The sequence below is a fragment of the Telmatherina bonti genome, assembly GCF_933228915.1.
Source record: "Telmatherina bonti genome assembly, chromosome: 10".
Taxonomy (NCBI): domain Eukaryota; kingdom Metazoa; phylum Chordata; class Actinopteri; order Atheriniformes; family Telmatherinidae; genus Telmatherina; species Telmatherina bonti.
The window spans coordinates 25,800,232-25,817,553 of NC_136628.1; the positions used below are offsets into that span (position 1 = coordinate 25,800,232).

The 17,322-nt window shown below is 38.4% G+C and overlaps 2 protein-coding genes across 2 annotated transcripts; one reads left to right on the forward strand and one right to left on the reverse strand.

Moving 5' to 3' along the window:
• Positions 1 to 1,374: 1,374 nt before the first annotated feature.
• Positions 1,375 to 8,286, reverse strand: rtn2b (reticulon 2b). Its single transcript, XM_079247077.1, has 7 exons — positions 8,225 to 8,286; positions 6,799 to 7,006; positions 6,493 to 6,631; positions 4,861 to 4,930; positions 4,600 to 4,646; positions 4,432 to 4,490; positions 1,375 to 4,329 (listed from the first exon to the last, which is right to left on the reverse strand). Exons 1-7 carry the CDS (start codon positions 8,235 to 8,237, stop codon positions 4,221 to 4,223), a joined length of 645 nt encoding a protein of 214 aa, XP_079103203.1. The 5' UTR covers positions 8,238 to 8,286; the 3' UTR covers positions 1,375 to 4,220.
• A 4,053-nt stretch (positions 8,287 to 12,339) lies between these two features.
• On the forward strand, positions 12,340 to 16,053 carry ppm1nb (protein phosphatase, Mg2+/Mn2+ dependent, 1Nb (putative); the record flags this gene model as incomplete). The annotated part of the gene is made up of 6 exons (XM_079248216.1): positions 12,340 to 12,745; positions 12,857 to 13,428; positions 14,462 to 14,579; positions 15,540 to 15,654; positions 15,743 to 15,806; positions 15,916 to 16,053. 6 exons carry the CDS (start codon positions 12,340 to 12,342, stop codon positions 15,931 to 15,933), a joined length of 1,293 nt encoding a protein of 430 aa, XP_079104342.1. The 3' UTR covers positions 15,934 to 16,053.
• Positions 16,054 to 17,322: the final 1,269 nt, after the last annotated feature.

Genomic DNA, 17,322 nt, shown 5'->3' on the forward strand with positions numbered 1-17,322 from the left:
TGTCTCTCTTTGCAGGCAGTTCTCCACATTTTCATCATCTTTTACTCCACAAAAAAAAGAAAAAAGTTGAACATTTTGGGAAATAGCCTTTTCCTGACACTGCTCCCTGAAATATGTAACATAGTAAATAAGTAGTTGTAGTCAGCAGCCATGTAGCTTAGAGTAAAACTGGTAACAGGGGAAAAACTAGTGTTGAGCCTTTTTATTTGGTGTTATATTAAAAAATAAAAAATACTTCTCTTTTTTTTTTTGTTTCAGCATTATGGCAAACTGCACATATCTTCCAAATCAAAGTTGTGCATCAAACAGCAGGCAAGGTGTAATTTAACTATCAACATCTGAATACTGTTGTTATATTCCCATGCCAGAGATCATAACTCTGTGGTTTAAGTGCCATTTTGGAGGGATATTCCCCTCCTGAGTATATCATATGCTGTCATGTTCATATTCCTCTGATGTAAAAAGATGAACGTGTTATTTTCTTGTTTGACATATTGCTTGTATTAAAGTGCACATTATTGCCAAATGTGTTGTAATTCTGAAATATATATTTTTTAAAAAGACATGCAGGCAACATGGAAAGAGTCTGATTGTCAACTGCAGTGTGAAGTCAGCTCTGCATGAGGATGTTTAATGACCTTTATAAAGTAAACACGAAGCAATGGAAGCTCTGAGTCACTGTGAGGAAACAGGAACAGAAGTCCTTGAATGTTTAAGAGTTTGAAATAACACTTCTAGGTTTTTTTTCTTTTTTCTTCTCGTTTTCTTTTTTATAAGAGCATCATTTCAAGGTCACCATCACATTGCATCTACTGTTATTCCAACCACTAAGATAAAAGCTCTTTTCGTTTTCCGGAAGTAGATGAAGTGGTTTTTGACAAGGTGGAGCTTTTCTTTCTGTGATGGAAATGTTTTGAGACTATTTAAATATTTGTTTAGTTGGGTCACTCCTTTTGAATTCCCGGTCTTGTTTTGTGTCAAGGCACTCTCCAAGAGTGACACCTAGTGGTTAAATATGTCAGTGCAGTTCTTACTGAAATGAGTAGACAGAGGATCATCCGTTCCAGGCCTCTTGGGTCCTGCAGGTTGGCACAACTTGACAACAAACTGACAACTGAGGGGATCCATGTGATTTGAATTGGTTGTGTTGGAGCAGGGTAACATCTAAAACCTGCAGAACTGCTGCCCATAAAGAATAACACTGGACATCTCTGTAGTGAATACTGTGTTCCGCTTTAAGTCAAAGATAATCAAAGTTGAGTTGAATATGCTAGAGGAGAAAAAAACTTAAAATCACAGCTACTAATACAAACAATAGTTTACAAGCTATGAAAAACAACTGACACAGATAACTTTCAGACTGCAAAACATCTGTAGTAAATAACTTTTTATTTTGGAGCAACACAACAACAGGAAATAACAATGAAAATAATAATAAATATATATAGAAACATTGTAAACCTAAAACAAAAGATAGACAGCAACAATGACGCTTCACTTCGTACTTCAGGCAGTTGGGTTTCTCTTTTTTTTTTTTCTTTTGCATTATAAGACCTTCATTTTGCTTTGATCTTTAATGTATTTCAGAGAAGCATTAAGATAAGCAGAATCCTACAAACACTGGTGTCATATCAGCAAACTGATAGTGTCCAAATGATTTTACAGTTTACAGATTCTATCAAACAAACCAGAACTTTCCACTGATACCCAACGCCATGCTGTGATGTGACGAAGAAAACAAGTTAATACAGTACATATGCAGTGTATGTAATTTAAGCTCATTAAGACATGATCATCATTAAGTATGAGTGCAGTTTTGTTTTCCATGAAGCATTGATCTGACAGTTGACTGCTGTCAAAAGAGCCAGCACCTAAAAGACTCTTTATGGTTTACTGGCTCAGAATTGGCAGCTCTTTATTTATTTATTTATTTATTTATTTATTTATTTATCTATTTCTTGTTTTGCATCTGTGCTGGTACACAACCAGGTTTGGCAGATGAAATTTTTCCCCTCTTCATGTGAAATGCTACTTCTTCATGGACTGCTCTGTAGAACAACTATGGTTTTCTGGCTTTTATTTTCAAAAGTACAAGGCCCTGAAAAGGAAATGTCCATTTTAAGGTTGATCTCATCCATAATGGTGTTAAAATTAGTTGAAAACAACTTAAGATGAAAAACAATGTGACTTATTAGACTGTCATTAAACTAAGTTAAACAGGATTTTTTTTATGAAAACTGAGGTAAACCCATGATACAGAGCCTGCAATATCAGTGATGACCTAGTAATTGTTTAATGGAAGAATTTTAGCCCATCCTCCATTACAACATTGCTTCAGTTCAAATAGGCTTGTGAGCATTAAGTTATATCTTAAAATCTCACCCGCTGTATGATCATATTTCACACAATGCTAGCTGTCGAAGAGATGGCCTCATGTTTAGCTCCAGAAGATTTGATACACAGAAGAGTTCATGTGGATTTGATTAATTTCTGCTTTTAAAGAAGCGCTCACATTCTTTGATGATGAATTCAAGTAGATTTGATAAGCAGCGCCTGGCTGCTACTGTAAATTTCCTATAAACAGTAAGCATCTGAGATTTTACTCCTTGTGTCTGCATGTTGTTTGTTTTTCTTTCTTTCCTCTTTTTATGGTTTGTTTAAAAGAAAAAAAAAAGATAAAGGAATCAGTGTAATATTTCAGGCTTTGTTTATGCAAGCTCATATTTACCTTTTTTTTATGATAAAGACTATATTAATTTTAAAAGTGAAAGAGAGGACATGTTTGCATTTATCTTTTATCACCACACCATCAAACTGGCATTAAGCACTTTTCTCATTACAAACAGTGATGCTTTTCTCTTTTAATGGAAGTGAGATAAGTCCAACCAACTCTTCTCCTGTTTTGATTGGTGTCGGTCAATGTAATTTTTAAACAGGTATTATATGTTAAATAACTACCGAGATGTCCTCTGGCAGCGGAGTGTGTTTATCTAGTTCACACATTTTACCCCTCAAATTGGAGATATTGCATCCTTGAGTTGTTTTCCACTCAGCACTGTAGTAGGGTTTTGTTCAGCATTGACAATTTTTTTTTTTTTCATTTCAAATGTGTTTAAAATAGTATATTAACCCCATAATTAATTTGGTGTATATCCATTTAGCACAGTACAGAAGCAAATATAAAAGTTAACAACAAATTCAACTATCATTTAGCATATTAAGAGCTAGATGTTTTCCTTGTTGATGAAGAATTTTTTTAAAGGTTTAAACAGGAGCAAATATTGAATAACAATTTTTTAACACTAATATATGACAAATAGACGAATGTCAGTTTATATCTCTCCCGGGTGTGTAAATAAGCAACAGTTTGCCAACAATTTTGCCAAAAGTGTTAGCAAGTTAGCATTGCTTTTGACGACTCTCCACTGCCTCCTGGTGGTCAAAGAAAGTACTGTAGGTTTAAATCCGCAACTGCACTGTTAGAGCGGAAATAATCTGATCTACAGATTAAACATCTATTGATGTACAAAACTCTGTGTGCACCAATTAATCCGGATTGAGTTGCACCCACTGAGTACTATGAAGACTGCTTAGAGTTGTCTTGTTGTTACTGTTTAAATAAACTATTCTCAGAGTGACACAAAACAACTGATTAGGGCCTGATTACATGCAATTAACATGAAGAGCAGAGGACAATGCTCTCATTATTCCTGACGAGTGTCATAAAAGTCGTTGTTTGCTGTTTAGAAAAGCTTGCTGCTAGTATTTCAAAACAGCATGGGCATTGCCGTGAGTGCTTATTAATGTCAGGTTACGTTTCAATCACTTTTTTTCTATCCAGTTAACAATTAATAGCTAAATGGTGACGCTGAAGTGACATTTTGTTTCATCATGAATAAATCTGGGGTTCTACATGAAAAGATTCCTCATTAGTTATGTGAAAATATACTTAATTTCCCAACTAAAGATGACTGTGTGAACTAGAAAAGTTACATGCCGGCTGCAGAGAGCATCTCAGTAAATAAAATTCCCTACCTAATACAAAGTCCCTCCCTCTCCTTGAGTGAATGACAGCTTTGTTTCCGCTGTCAGGATCAATTAAATCTTGCTCCCATAAACAATCACGGTAAAGAGATGGAAATGAGCTGCCCCACCAGCGGCCCCAAAGAGGATGTACCATTCCAACATTTTCCATATCCTTTCATAGTGCTACCAACAGTTTATTTTGACTTGGCTTTCTGTTTGGGGGCAGGTGCAGCTGGTGGAGCAGGTTTTATGGCAGGCTCGGGGGTAGCAGAGGGTCTAATGTATTCATACAGACTGACGTACCTGCAACCAAAACAATGCAAAGACATAAAAGATGCTCACAATCTGTAAACATGAGAGTAAAAGCACAGAAAAAAAACAGGATGTAAAGAGTGGGTTACTTACATATTTTTGATTTTCTTTATCAAGTTTTTGGTTGTTCTAACCACTCTCCTTATCCGCACCTTTCACCAAAATGAGAAAAAAGAGGTTAGTGTGCTCAAAGCAAGCCTTTTATTTATTTGATGTCAAAGATTGCTGCAGGAAAGAAATGAATAAATTAAAGAGGCTCACCTGCTGTTTTTTGTATAACAGAGGAAGTGAGAAAACAGCTATCACTGCTGTGAAACAAGAACAAAAGAAAAGTATTATGTTGCTGGTGTATTGTGGAACACATTCTTCCAGCCTGTGTGTCAATAGAGTATATGTAAGGAGGGTGGATGATCAGAGGCACAAAACATGTGAGTTATAAATTACACTAAAGTCTGCGCTCTCCTCTCAAAACTGTTTTCATTAAACTCAGATGAGTGTGATTGTTAAATCACTGCAACTCACCAGCTATCACCAGTGTCAGTCCATTGGCTACAATGCCGACATACGTCAGCAGATAGAGGAGCAGAACAAACTGGAAGAAAAAGCACAGATAGAAAGTTAAAATATGAGCATTCATGTTTCTGGAGTGGGAAACTGTAGGTCCCACTGAGAAACAATACAGATCCGTGCAAAAGTCTTCACCCCTCATTTTAATTTGTATTGTCCTTCATTATTGCAGCAGTTTTCCATCAAGATAATCTTAACCCTGCTTTAGAGGTCTGGTCTCTAAGGAGGATTTAAAACCCCATACGATCTCTTTGCTTCAGGTTTTCAGTATAGTGTAATTTGGCATCCGTTCTCCGTGTTTCCCTTCTTTAATTAAGAATAGTTTTTGACTAGCCACACATCCATGGAGACCATGAGACTTCAGTCAACAATGATGGATTAATTAAAGGGTCGGATGAATCGCTTAAGTTCTGTCTCAGGTCTTTGCTGCATTTTGTTCTATTTTTCAAGTACCTTTAGAAATTTGCTGTATAGTTTTTTTTAGCTCTGCTTTCTTCTTTTGTCTCCTCTGTTTGTCCATTTTTCAGGACACACAGCACACCCTGCTGAGATATGCCAGGTTTTCAGCTAGTAGCTCTTTGGGAGTCTCCTTGTTTGCACAAAAATACTGCCGCGTTTTGTTTCTAGGAAACTGTTTAACAAATTTTAAATGAAGAAACAAATTATGCATTTTTGCAAAAGGCCACTAATAACTAAAATTCTTTGCACAATCGTCTGCTGTGTGAAGATACAACACTGGTTTTTCTTGATTTCAGGCCTTTTTTATACTCGATTTTCAGCTTCATGTGACGTGTTAAGTGGTTTTAAAACAAACAAAACATTTTCTTCACAAAATGCTAAAATAATATGAATGAACAGTTAATGAGTAAAAAAAGCAAAATGACCAGAAAAAAAACTTTGGATGGCCTTCAGGAAATCTGGATAAATATTGCCAAAGATCACTTGTGAAAGATCACAAGAAAATCTGACTCCATGGGAAGAAAATACTAAAACTGAAGGGGTCATTGAATATGTTTCTACAGGTCTAAACCAAGCCAAAAGAACAGCCTGACTTTTAATTGTGGGACACATCTTACAAGTAGCCAACTGCATACGCAAACATGTCCGGTAAATATTATGGATTGTTAACAGTTCAATTTTTTTTTATTAATAATGTTTTCCTTCCGTTTTTAAGTTGTTCCATTCCTCAGTACATTAGCATGACTATCCTCCAGCCCTCAAAGTAGCTATAAAGCTGAGAAAAGTTTTATTGGTGCTGCCACTAGATTGAGAAGACTATCACTGATTCTTTGATAAGAAGAAAATCCCCCATATATGGATCTTGTACAAATGTTTTTTAAGGCAATTTTTCAGCAGTCCAACCCAAAACCAACAAGAAAATAAAACTATGACCCATGTGAATAAGGATGATGCCTCTAGTCCCACCACCAGATGGTGCCAAACATTTTTAAATCCAACATGTCCTGTTTAATGACCCATAATTTATTTGCTATTTATAGGCAATGAATGAACTTCCGGAAACAGATTATACATATAAGTTTTCTACATGGTTTGTTTTTTTTTTTTTTTTTATCATCATACTCAGACCTTAATAGAGTCGATCATGTTGTCGATAAAAAGAAGACGCTTGAGCTCTGTGATGGCAAATGCGATCAGCAGAACCACCTCCTCCACCAGCATCACTGTGTCCTTATCTGTCAGAGAGCTGTCATATTCCAGATATGACCTGCACAAAGTCAAACAAACAAGACATTATGAAAGACTGGAATGCTTAAATGATGTGCATCATAAAAGCACAGACAACAGTGCATGTGTATTTTTCTGCCCAACAGTGGAAGATCCACTGTGGACTTGATGGTGGAAAAGCAAAGTATTTAGCATCGGTAGACTCACTGAAAGGGATGGACACCCGGGTTCCAGCGCAGCAGCTCCAACAGTTTATAATAAAGACGGAGGGGAAAGGTGATGCACAAGATACCCATGAAGACATGAGAAAGCACGGTGATGGTGCTCAGCTGGAAGAGGCTGGCAAGGCCGATCACCAGACCCGTAAACACAACTCCAGTTCTCCTCGTGTTCTTCCAATAAACCAGATCCACAACTACAAAACATGGTTATAAAAAAAACAGGGAAATATTCAGAGTGACAGAACATGGATATTTTTACATTTATTGTATTTATATAATATTTGTATTTATAATGGAATTAGTGATGGAAGCGTTCTCTGTACTTATTAAAGTCTTGCACAGGTAGTATATTCTTCATAAATATACTGATCCACCACAGTGATCCATTTTTTAAGTTGCATAACGTTCCTGTAAAGCAGTATTTAACATCTGCTTGAGGTAGCACAACAGATAAATGAAGAGAGGCTCATTCAATGGCAACTGACAACTTAAGGTAAAAGCGAGGATAGCATGGGAAAAGATATTTATGATCAATTTTTGGATGACAAAACACAAGAAAAAAATTTTCATTGAAAGATGCACATGGCATGTGAAGGTCACAGTTTGGGTTAAGGTGTTCAGCCAATGTAAAAACAGTTACTTCCTTTTAAATTAATCCTCATTTTAGTTTGAAACTAAATCTAAACGAACAGAAACGACACAACTATAGATTCATAGGGTTTCTTAAGAGTTTTCTGAAATATTGTAAAGAAATACCACAGTAAAAGAAAGAAAAAAACTCACTCTTCAGTCTGACATCTCAGATCATGTTCTTCATTAAAAACAAACCTGCAGCTGCCATAAGAAATGCAACACACAACCTTCCCTGTAGTTGTGGTTGTAGAAGGAAATAGTTATTTATAAATATATATACTGAACTAAGTAAACAACTGGTTTTCATTTGTGTTTTTGAATATATATTTCTAGTTTTTCTAATTTGACTAAAAGTTCCCACCAGAAACGGACTTATTCAGTGTGTAACATAAGCTGTAACACAGTTGACATTCTCAACTGTGTTAACAGGTTATTTCTTAAAACACAACTCAACAAACACTGAACTCTGACGACACAAAGAATCAAACAGATATATTCAAAGAAAAAAAGAAACAGGCAGGAAAACCATCATGAAGCATTTCACGTGACAGTCTTAAAAGGGAAAAGAGATTATTCAGTCAACAATAGGATCTTATTTAAGTTCCAGTCTGGTCATCTGTCCACTCAATGAAAGACATGCTGAACTCAGTTTGTCATCCTGTTGGTTCTCCCATCTGTCCAGCAGAGGGGAAAAACTAATACATTTTCTTTCCCCTCCACTTGACAGCTGTAGTCCTCTAATTCTCCTTATTTTAAGCTGACACTCTTTATTTCCTTACGTTTGGTGGCCATTTCAGCGGCGCTCCTGCTTGCTTCCCTCTTTTCCCTTGTGCTTCCACTGTTGGCTTTCACCCCAGGCTTTTTTTGGCCACCCCAGCTCCGTCAGCAATATAAGGCCTGCCTGGCCTAATTTTATCCTGTATTGGATACACTCAGTGTGGATTCACACACACTCACACACACACACACATGCACTGAAATTGGGAACCTGAGACATCAGCATGTACATGAGCCTCAGCTTTCAGAAGCTCTCATGCTTCTTCAACCAGTTGGTGGGCGACCAGTACGCAGAGGCTTCTGCATGCAGCCACACCAGTGAGAAGCAACTTTCAGTGTAAAATTCACCACCAAACAGAAGCCATCTGCAAACAGCTCAAGCTGTCTGCAGCAGCAGTGCTGTAGAAATATCTGAAATGTTAAAAAGGAGACATTTCACTATATCAAGATGTATTTGCTGCAGCTGTTCCCAGAGAAGTTGGGACAGGGCTGTTTACCACTGTGCAGCATCCCCTCTTATCGCAACAACACCATCTAAAGTCTGGGAAGAGAAAAGACCAGATGTTGGACATTTTGGGGAGGAATGTCGTGCCATTCTTGTATGATGTCAGATTCTAGTTGTTGAACAGTTCTGGGTTTTCTTGGTTGCAGTTCGGGTTTCACGATTTGTTGATCGTTTCTATATGTGAAAGGTGTGACTTGTAAGCAGGTCAGTCCAGCACCTGGACTATTCTACTATGCAGCGGTACTGTTGTAACAGATGTAGTCCATGCTTTAGAACTGTGTTGTTGAAATGTGCGTCTGGATAATGGCAAATTTATAACCTGCATTTACCCTTCATTACAGATCTGGCCTTTCCAGATGTGCATGTTGCCAGTTCCATAGGTCAGTGGTTCTAAAACTGCGGCTCATGAGATAATTGTAAAAAATAAAGCCCAATTTTTATAAAATAAAATTGGGCTTTTATCCAAGCTGTGAATATTAAACCTTATTGCAGAACAATACTATATCTGTGACCATAGCACCTTAATTTCCTTAATGCATTAAATCATGAACAGCAAAGTAAGTACACGTCATATTAAAAATCTGAATATGGCATGACCTCTCTGAGAGAAGCTGAGTTTAGGCATGTTGGTGCCTTGCCACGGCAGTAAACTGAATCCATCAAAAAACAATTAATCCTCCTCACTACCTCCACCATGGAGGTGGTGGAGGTCATGTTTTTGTCTGTGTTTATCTGTCTGTCTGTCTGTTAGCAACTTTATGCAAAAGATGCCAGATAGCTTTTAATGATTTTTTTTTTCTAAAACCAGGAATTTGGTCTAACTTAGATTCCGTTCAATTTTAATGATCCGGATCACCATCTGAAATCAGGAATTTTGTTGTCTTTGTCAGTAAGCGCTATTTTAAGTATATTAACTCGACTATAAATGGTCAGTGTGCTGGGTATAACAAAAAAAATCAGGAGAAGTTCCCAACAGAGTTTAGATGGCATAAAACTTAAATCTTGATCCCAGCAAAATTCTGGATACTACGATCCAGATAAGGGGGGAAAAGGGAAGGAATCTTTGGAATTTTTTTTTATCACTCTAAGAGAACAAAATAAGATGTAAACATGGAACAAATACTTCGTCATCAATTAATCTAGGAATATAATAGTGTTTCCTTATAAAATGATTGTAGGACTGGAACAGGGTGGAAATTATGAAATGGTGGGAAATCTACTGCTTGGTGGAGGTCTGAGTGTTTATCTAGTTTATAAAGATTCTGACTGTTTTTCCAGCATTACATTTAGAGGATGGCTGCATTTAGAGGAAGATGACCCATTAGGTATGTCACACAATTAATCACTCAGTCATCACATGGGGGCCACAAACATCATGCGTTGTCTTGGAGTTTGTGGCTCAAAAAGTTTGAGAAGAACTGCTGTAGAAAATAATGAAGCTTCATATGATGATAGATGCAGGTTTTTGAACAGAAAAACCTGCATCAAACAAACACAGTGGTGCTTCTTTAGTCCAGAAGATGCAGTGTCCATAATTTCCAAGCAGAAATTCCCATTTTTAATCCATCTCTCTGCAGAACAGGTTTCTACTTGGCTTTTGACCCTTTTAAATGAGCTTTAGCTCAGACAGAGGTTTCAGGCTCATGTTCACAATCTTTGCATGACAGAGTTACAATTTGCATTTGTGGACGGTACACTGAACTGTGTTCACTGACAACGATTTCTAGAAGTGTTCTTGAACACATGCAATGATTACTGTGACAGATTCAAGCCTATTTTTAATGCAGTAAAGCCTGAATACATTAAGAGAATTCCACAACTATTTTCAGCTTTGTCCTGAGATTATTTACAGTAGAAACTGGATATTCAAAGTCTTTAAAATTCTAGGTTGAGGAACATCACTCTCCACAATTTGTAGACATATTTGTTTCTTTTATAAGAATGCCAAACATCTGCCCATCTTTACTCAGGAGAGACTCCACCTCTCCAAGCTGCTCTTTTGTAGCTATCAGTTATGTTACAGATCTGGCGCCAGTTTGCCTAATTAGTTGCCACAGGTTTCTCCACACGAGAAACATCCTGCAGCCCATAACACTAATTGTATTTTGGATCGCAGCTTTTATGTTTGTAAAGTGTCAAATAAAAGAAAATGTTCATGGTACATAAATATTATGTAATATGATCAGAAGTTAAGTAATTGGTTAAGTAAGTGATGGTGAATTAAAGAATCAATTTCAGGTTTTATCTGTTTCATTTCGCTGTCATGTATTTTTCTAGTCTTCTTTTTGTCATCTTGGCTGATGGTGTGCTGCCATCAAATTTTAAAAAAATGGGCTGGTCTTTTCGATGAAACAGTGTAATGTCTCACATTTAACGTGATTTCTATTGTGTATAGTGCATGGTGTACTAGACTTTTATGAAGCATACACAAATGTTTGTTTCTTTTCTGTGTACCTCAGTGACTGGAAGCATCATGAGTTATGAAAACAGTTCATTCATCATCGCTTGTCTGGTCACAGCATCGTGACCAAGAGAGAAGCTGGCACCTAAATCAGATAGACAGATAGAGAACTGCAGCGTTAAATGCTGTCATCCTGGCTGAGTCCCCAGATTTAAGCTGCTGTTCTGGGAATGTTTCCAAACAAACAACCAGATGTAAGTCATATTGTGGTGCAGGAACACCATGAGGGGAAAAAAAAACCAACAAATCTGCTCAGTCTAAATAAAAAATAAACTGCTGAATCTTTCACCTTTATAGATATTATAACAATTCCTGACTATACAAAGAGTTCCATGCATATTGTGTAATATAATTACAAAAGTTCAGTCAAAGCAAGGTAGTGTGGAGAACTGATCCATCATGAAGAACCATGGTTTTATCCTAAGGTTGTAATCGAGAGGAAAAATCCTTTTGTAGGTATCGTATTCACACTGTCAGTACAGTTAATGTGCGATAAGAAAAAGAAAAGATAAAAAAAGGGAAATCACACGTTTAAATGAATCATCATAACCTGGCCTCCCACCGTCACACACTTGCCAAATGGCCGACAGTCCTTTAATCCACAAGCCTATAATCCCAACCGATCAAAGGTTGAGATTACCATCGAGGGGAGGGGCAGAGCTGCAGATAGGAGGACAGTGACTGAAGGGGAGCTCAAACCCAACAGTGGCAATGCAACCAAGGCAGGGATTGGTGTACACAAATAGCCAGCCAATCACAGCAGAGGCAGGAAAAAATAACAAGGCCGGGGGAGAGCTTGAGAAAAAGGGAAGTGCTATGAAAAAGCGAGGGAGAAGGTGAAATCACAGCAGCGCAGACAAGAGACAAAACAAAGCAGAGAGGAAGGATGAGTGGAGGACAGAGCGCTGATCAGTAAGGTCTCCAGGGAGGGGGAGAAGAGAGAGGAGATGAGCAGGGAGAGGGGGGTAAGCATCGAGCAAACGCAACATCCATCAGCTGAAGCAGCCATGCTCTGAGCCCTGGAGCAGCAGGGCTACGTAGACACTGCACAGGCCCAGAATCAGGCCTACAGCTCAGCCCTCGGTCCCAGCCACAAACACCGGAGCAGGGACAAAAGAAGATTCCCCTCACATCAGCTGCACATGAGAGCCATGAGGACAGCCAGGAAGGGCAGCGTGGAGATGCCTGCATTCGTGCGGCAGCTGGTGAAGGAAACGGAAAAGAGGGTCAGCTCGTTCTTCAAAGGGGGCCGTGGAGGAGCAGCAGAAGGAGAGCAGCCAGGGGATGGGGAGAGAGAGGAGGTCATCCCCAGCCCCTACCTGGACAGACCAGTACTTGAAAAGCTAACAGAGGAGGGCTGCGCCCGTTGGGGTCTCACTTACGCCCTGGGAAGCATGCAGGGTTGGAGGGCCAACATGGAGGACTTCCACAACTGTGTGCCGCAGCTGGGTGGAGAATTAGCCGAATGGAGCTTCTTCGCTGTGTTTGACGGTCATGCCGGAAGCACAGTGGCACAGTACTGCTCCCAGCATCTTCTAGGTCAAATCCTGACCACAGGTGAAAGATTTAAGACTGAAAATCCATTCATTTTATTTAGTCTACTTATTGTGACAGTCATGTATGCTTCATGTTGTGTTTGCTGTATTTTGTTTTTCTTGGTGCACACAGGAGGAATTGGACCAGAGGACAACCCTGAAAAAGTGAAAGGTGCTATCATCGAGGGCTTCATGCAAACAGATAAGCATTTACATTCTGTGGCCCGGAGAGAAGGCTGGGAAAGGGGCGGCACAACAGTGATAGCCACCCTCATCTCCCCATACTATATCTACTTTGCCAACTGCGGTGACTCCAGAGCCATGCTGTGCCGGTCTGGGCAGGTGTGCTTCTCCACTGAAGACCACAAACCTTACAGTCCCCTGGAGAAGGAACGCATTGAGAGTGCAGGAGGCTCAGTGTCCCTCCAACGCATCAATGGCTCTCTGGCTGTGTCCCGAGCCCTGGGAGACTTCAGCTACAAGGGGGCAGAAAACCGGACACCATGCCAGCAGATGGTGTCACCAGAGCCAGAGGTGTATGTAGTGGAGCGCTCACCAGCAGATGAGTTTCTGGTGCTGGCCTGCGATGGGGTGTGGGACACCATCAGCAACGAGGAGCTCTGCGCTTTCATCCACAACCGGTTACGTGTCTGCACTGACTTGAGGGATGTCTGCACACAAGTCATTGAACTCTGTCTCTATAAGGTCAGAACACACTTCAGGTTAATAACAATAATCCTGCAGTTTTTTACGTAATCTCAAAGCACATCAGTTTCATAATAACATAATGATTCATAATGGCATGTGCATTTTATGTCATCTAAAGGTCGTCAAATCCCTTTTTTAATTGGATCCAGAGTTATTCAGAGCGTTAAAGAACTCTGCTCTTTAGGAAACAACTAAAAACACTAAAACAGAAAGGGACAGCACTACTGATGAATAGAACAAAATATAGTAATAGTAGTGAATACTATATAATACTTTTTTCTAGGTTGCAGAGCAGGAATAAAGCTCCAGAAGACTTTCCTAACATGGTTGTTTCTTGTCCGTTTGCTGATGTCCCCTTTATGTGACATTTCTGTGGTCTGATCCTCTAACAATATGCACATTGCAGCTGTTCCAAACACGTTTACTCCCAGCTGAGAAGCAGTGAACAGCTTTTTGGCTTTTAAAGCAAATATTCTTCCTCGCGTTGACTTCTGCTGAAGCTTTGATTCAGCTTCCTTCAGACCGTGGCTGCTGTTCATGGTACAATTGTCTGCACAGCGCCTTAAAATAGACTGTAGGGGTGTCAAGCAGGTTTTATGGGTTTATGTGGATTTACTCCACACAGTATCTCTGCTACTTCCCTTTTTACTGTTTCAAAAATCTCCAGAAAAACAGATAATATCACAAACTGGATTAAGTATTTTCTATTTCTCACAAGAGAAAGCGGCACGACCAGATCAACATGAGCTGTTGGTGCACATGGTAAAGTCCATGTAGCACTCTGTCTGGACATCATGTCACAGTTACGTAACAAAGTTTCAGTTTGGATGCGCACAACGACCTCAAAATGTCACTCTCGGTTTACATTTTCTTGCATCGCTGCATCTGTGTGACACTGGTGTCCAAACCTTGAGGTGAAAATAATCCATCTCTAAAACAACTCACACTGGATGGAATAAAGTTCTCCATGCTGATGTCTGTAAGGTCGGGCATCGTTACTCACCCGTGCTGTTTCTGCTTCACTCCACAGGGCAGCTTGGACAACATCAGCATCATCTTGCTCTGTTTCCCTGGAGCCCCCCAGCTGTCTGCAGAGGCATTACATCAGGAGGCCGAGCTGGAGGACCTGCTGGAGTCCAAAGTGGCAGGTGGGTGAGTGGGTGGGTTCAGATGATGTGTCTGTCAAGGTCTCTTTTTTTGTTTTTACTACTTGTAGTCTTTCAAAATAGAATAAATATTGCCAAAAATCAAAAAGGGAAAATCATCATTCAGTGGTTCTACTGAATACTGTCAATGTATCTAACAGAGTACAGCAACATTTCTATTTATTACTCTGAACAAACTCAATGTGGTTCATTTTTAGTAAACTCACATAATGTCCTAATGTGGTGCCACAATTAAAATACACTTATTTAACCCCAATAAATTACATTTGTTAAAAATGTTCTTTTTACTTTTTTTTTTTTTTTAGTTTATAATCTTTTTATTGAGTTTTCAAACAAACAAATGGACAATATGAACAGCTCCTTTGTACGTTACACACCTGTACAGAGTAGGAAGATGAAATGAGCATAAATTTTATGTATAGCATTTGTACAACAGTGACCCCCAGCTACCCCGTAAGAAAAAACACGGCAAATCATTCCTGGTGAAATCCAACATAATTAAGGAGTGTTGCCGACGGCAACTTCCAAAGCAGCAAGAAATGAACAAAAGTATAAAGGCAGAAGTCAATTTCTCTCCCTTGTTATCTTTATTCTCCCACTGCCTGTCTCAAACAAAAATAGCAATAAATAGATAAATTAAAAATGGTTTCAACAGAGGTGTGTTTTTCAAAGGGTGTGTTTTTACTTTTTTCCAACAAAAATATCCAAACAGGCCGGTTCTTTATAAAGGTACATGAATTTTACAGAACACACAAAACGCAATAGTTAAATTTGTTGAGTTGGAAGCCATTTCAGACACTCAAATATACAAGAAACTCTGAGTTATAGTCCAAGTTGGGGTTTTTTTTCTATATTAACATTTTTGGAGTTAGCTATAACTCCAAACTATGACAGAATTACTGTAAAAGTGCTTATGTGAGTGTATCTTCTGGTATTTGACAGAGATTTATGATGAGCTATGTGCCACTGGGGAGGATCCTGACCTGCTGTCTGTCCTCACAGTCCTGGCATCCACTACTATTCCTGGATTACCTCCAGGTGGAGGCATACAGAGCAAGTAAGACACACAAAATCACTGTGTGTATGTGTGCATCAATGTTACAACCTACACTGCATAAAGACGTCCTCTTTCTTGTGTGTTACAGAAGAAACTGTATTATCTCTGCTTACTACCAGCAAAGAGAGACCCACAACCCCACAGTACCAAATGTGAGTACATATTAAGATAACTGCCCCATTCAGACCATTACAAGGCATATTATGTTCTTTTATACAGAAATAAATTGACCTACATTTCCTATATCACCTGTCTTTCTAGGGTCTGGGAAGCTCTTAAGAAGCCAGAGGGGAGTTTGTCTCTTGGAATTCAAAGAGGGACTGTAATTAATGTGAATATTGAAACTATTTCTCTCATGTGTGCAATCTAAAAAAACAAAAAAAAACAAAACAAAAGGGAGATTATGAACAGAGTGGTTGTTCGTTTACATCATGCTAGCAAGCAGCATTTTATGGTGACAAATACAATGCAAAAATAGATCTAATAAAGCCTAACACTTTATATTTATATAAGAAAGATATTTTTTAAAACTTACTCAGAGACACAGACCAAGCAACAAACTTCTGCCTCTTATTCAGTGAGCACACAGAAACGGGCGATAAATTCAAACAACAAACTGTAAAACTGAATAACAAGCAACTGTGAAGTGGTACACTTGCCTCAGATAATATCAGGAACGTTACACACATATAACGCTCTATTTTAAAGACGATATTTTAGGAATAGATATAAATGACAATATTCTAAAGATTTTACGTTTGCCTTTCCACTCCAGCAAAGAGAAACATTGTTGATGACACGCAACTAAATTACTACTCCTCATCCGTTTGGTATCTCAGAGGAATTCACCAGTTTATCGCTTTCAGCGCTGAGAGTGACAGACAAATAAACACTTATCTGATGTCTTATTCTACATACGTGAAGAAAAAATACATTTCATTATCTAAATCCTGACGAAAGTAGTGGTTGTTTTTATATTTTTCCTACACACATATACAGAATAAGAACCATTTAGCTGGAAACTTTACCATAACAACAAAGTAAACATATCCAAATAATAATTTGGCAGAAATCCATACTCAAACCTAGGTCTTTATATTTATTTAGCATATTTCTTTGACCATTCTTCAATAAAGTGTCAGTGAAATGTATTTTTTCTGTGAATTGATTGATATGTACTGTGCTGCCTTATTCATCTTTTATATAGTTGATAAAACAGCAACTATAACAGCAACAGAACGGGTCTGCATGGGTTATTTTCTTTGCATCATACTGAATTGTTCTATTACTTCTTTGAGTCATTTTTCTGTGTATAGAGATTATGATAAGAGTAATGATTGTTTAAAATCTAAATAAAGAGTATATGACAAACGACTTGCAGTGTTTTTACAGACAATTACTCACTGAATCAGTGAGTTCTCCTTTTTCTTTTAAATTACAGACAAAAATGAATGACTTCTGTTCTTGTAAAACATCTATACTGGAAGCTTGCACCCATCATTAGAAGCAGAGTTGGAAACCAGCGACAGGACATAAAATAGGATCAAATTAATTATTTTTCTTTTTGCATAGTAAAGAATCTCCTCAAGTCAAGCCATAAAGAGACTAAGCCTTTCACTCTGCTGTGTTTATGTGAGGGCGCGACTACTTGCAAAGCACTTACAGGCC

Coding starts and splice junctions, on each gene's coding strand:
- rtn2b (XM_079247077.1), bottom strand. Junction 6,632..6,798: donor CCGGGTGTCCATCCCTTTCA/GTGAGTCTACCG, acceptor GACTTTGTGCAG/GTCATATCTGGAATATGACA. Junction 4,491..4,599: donor TGTTATACAAAAAACAGCAG/GTGAGCCTCTTT, acceptor TTTTGGTGAAAG/GTGCGGATAAGGAGAGTGGT.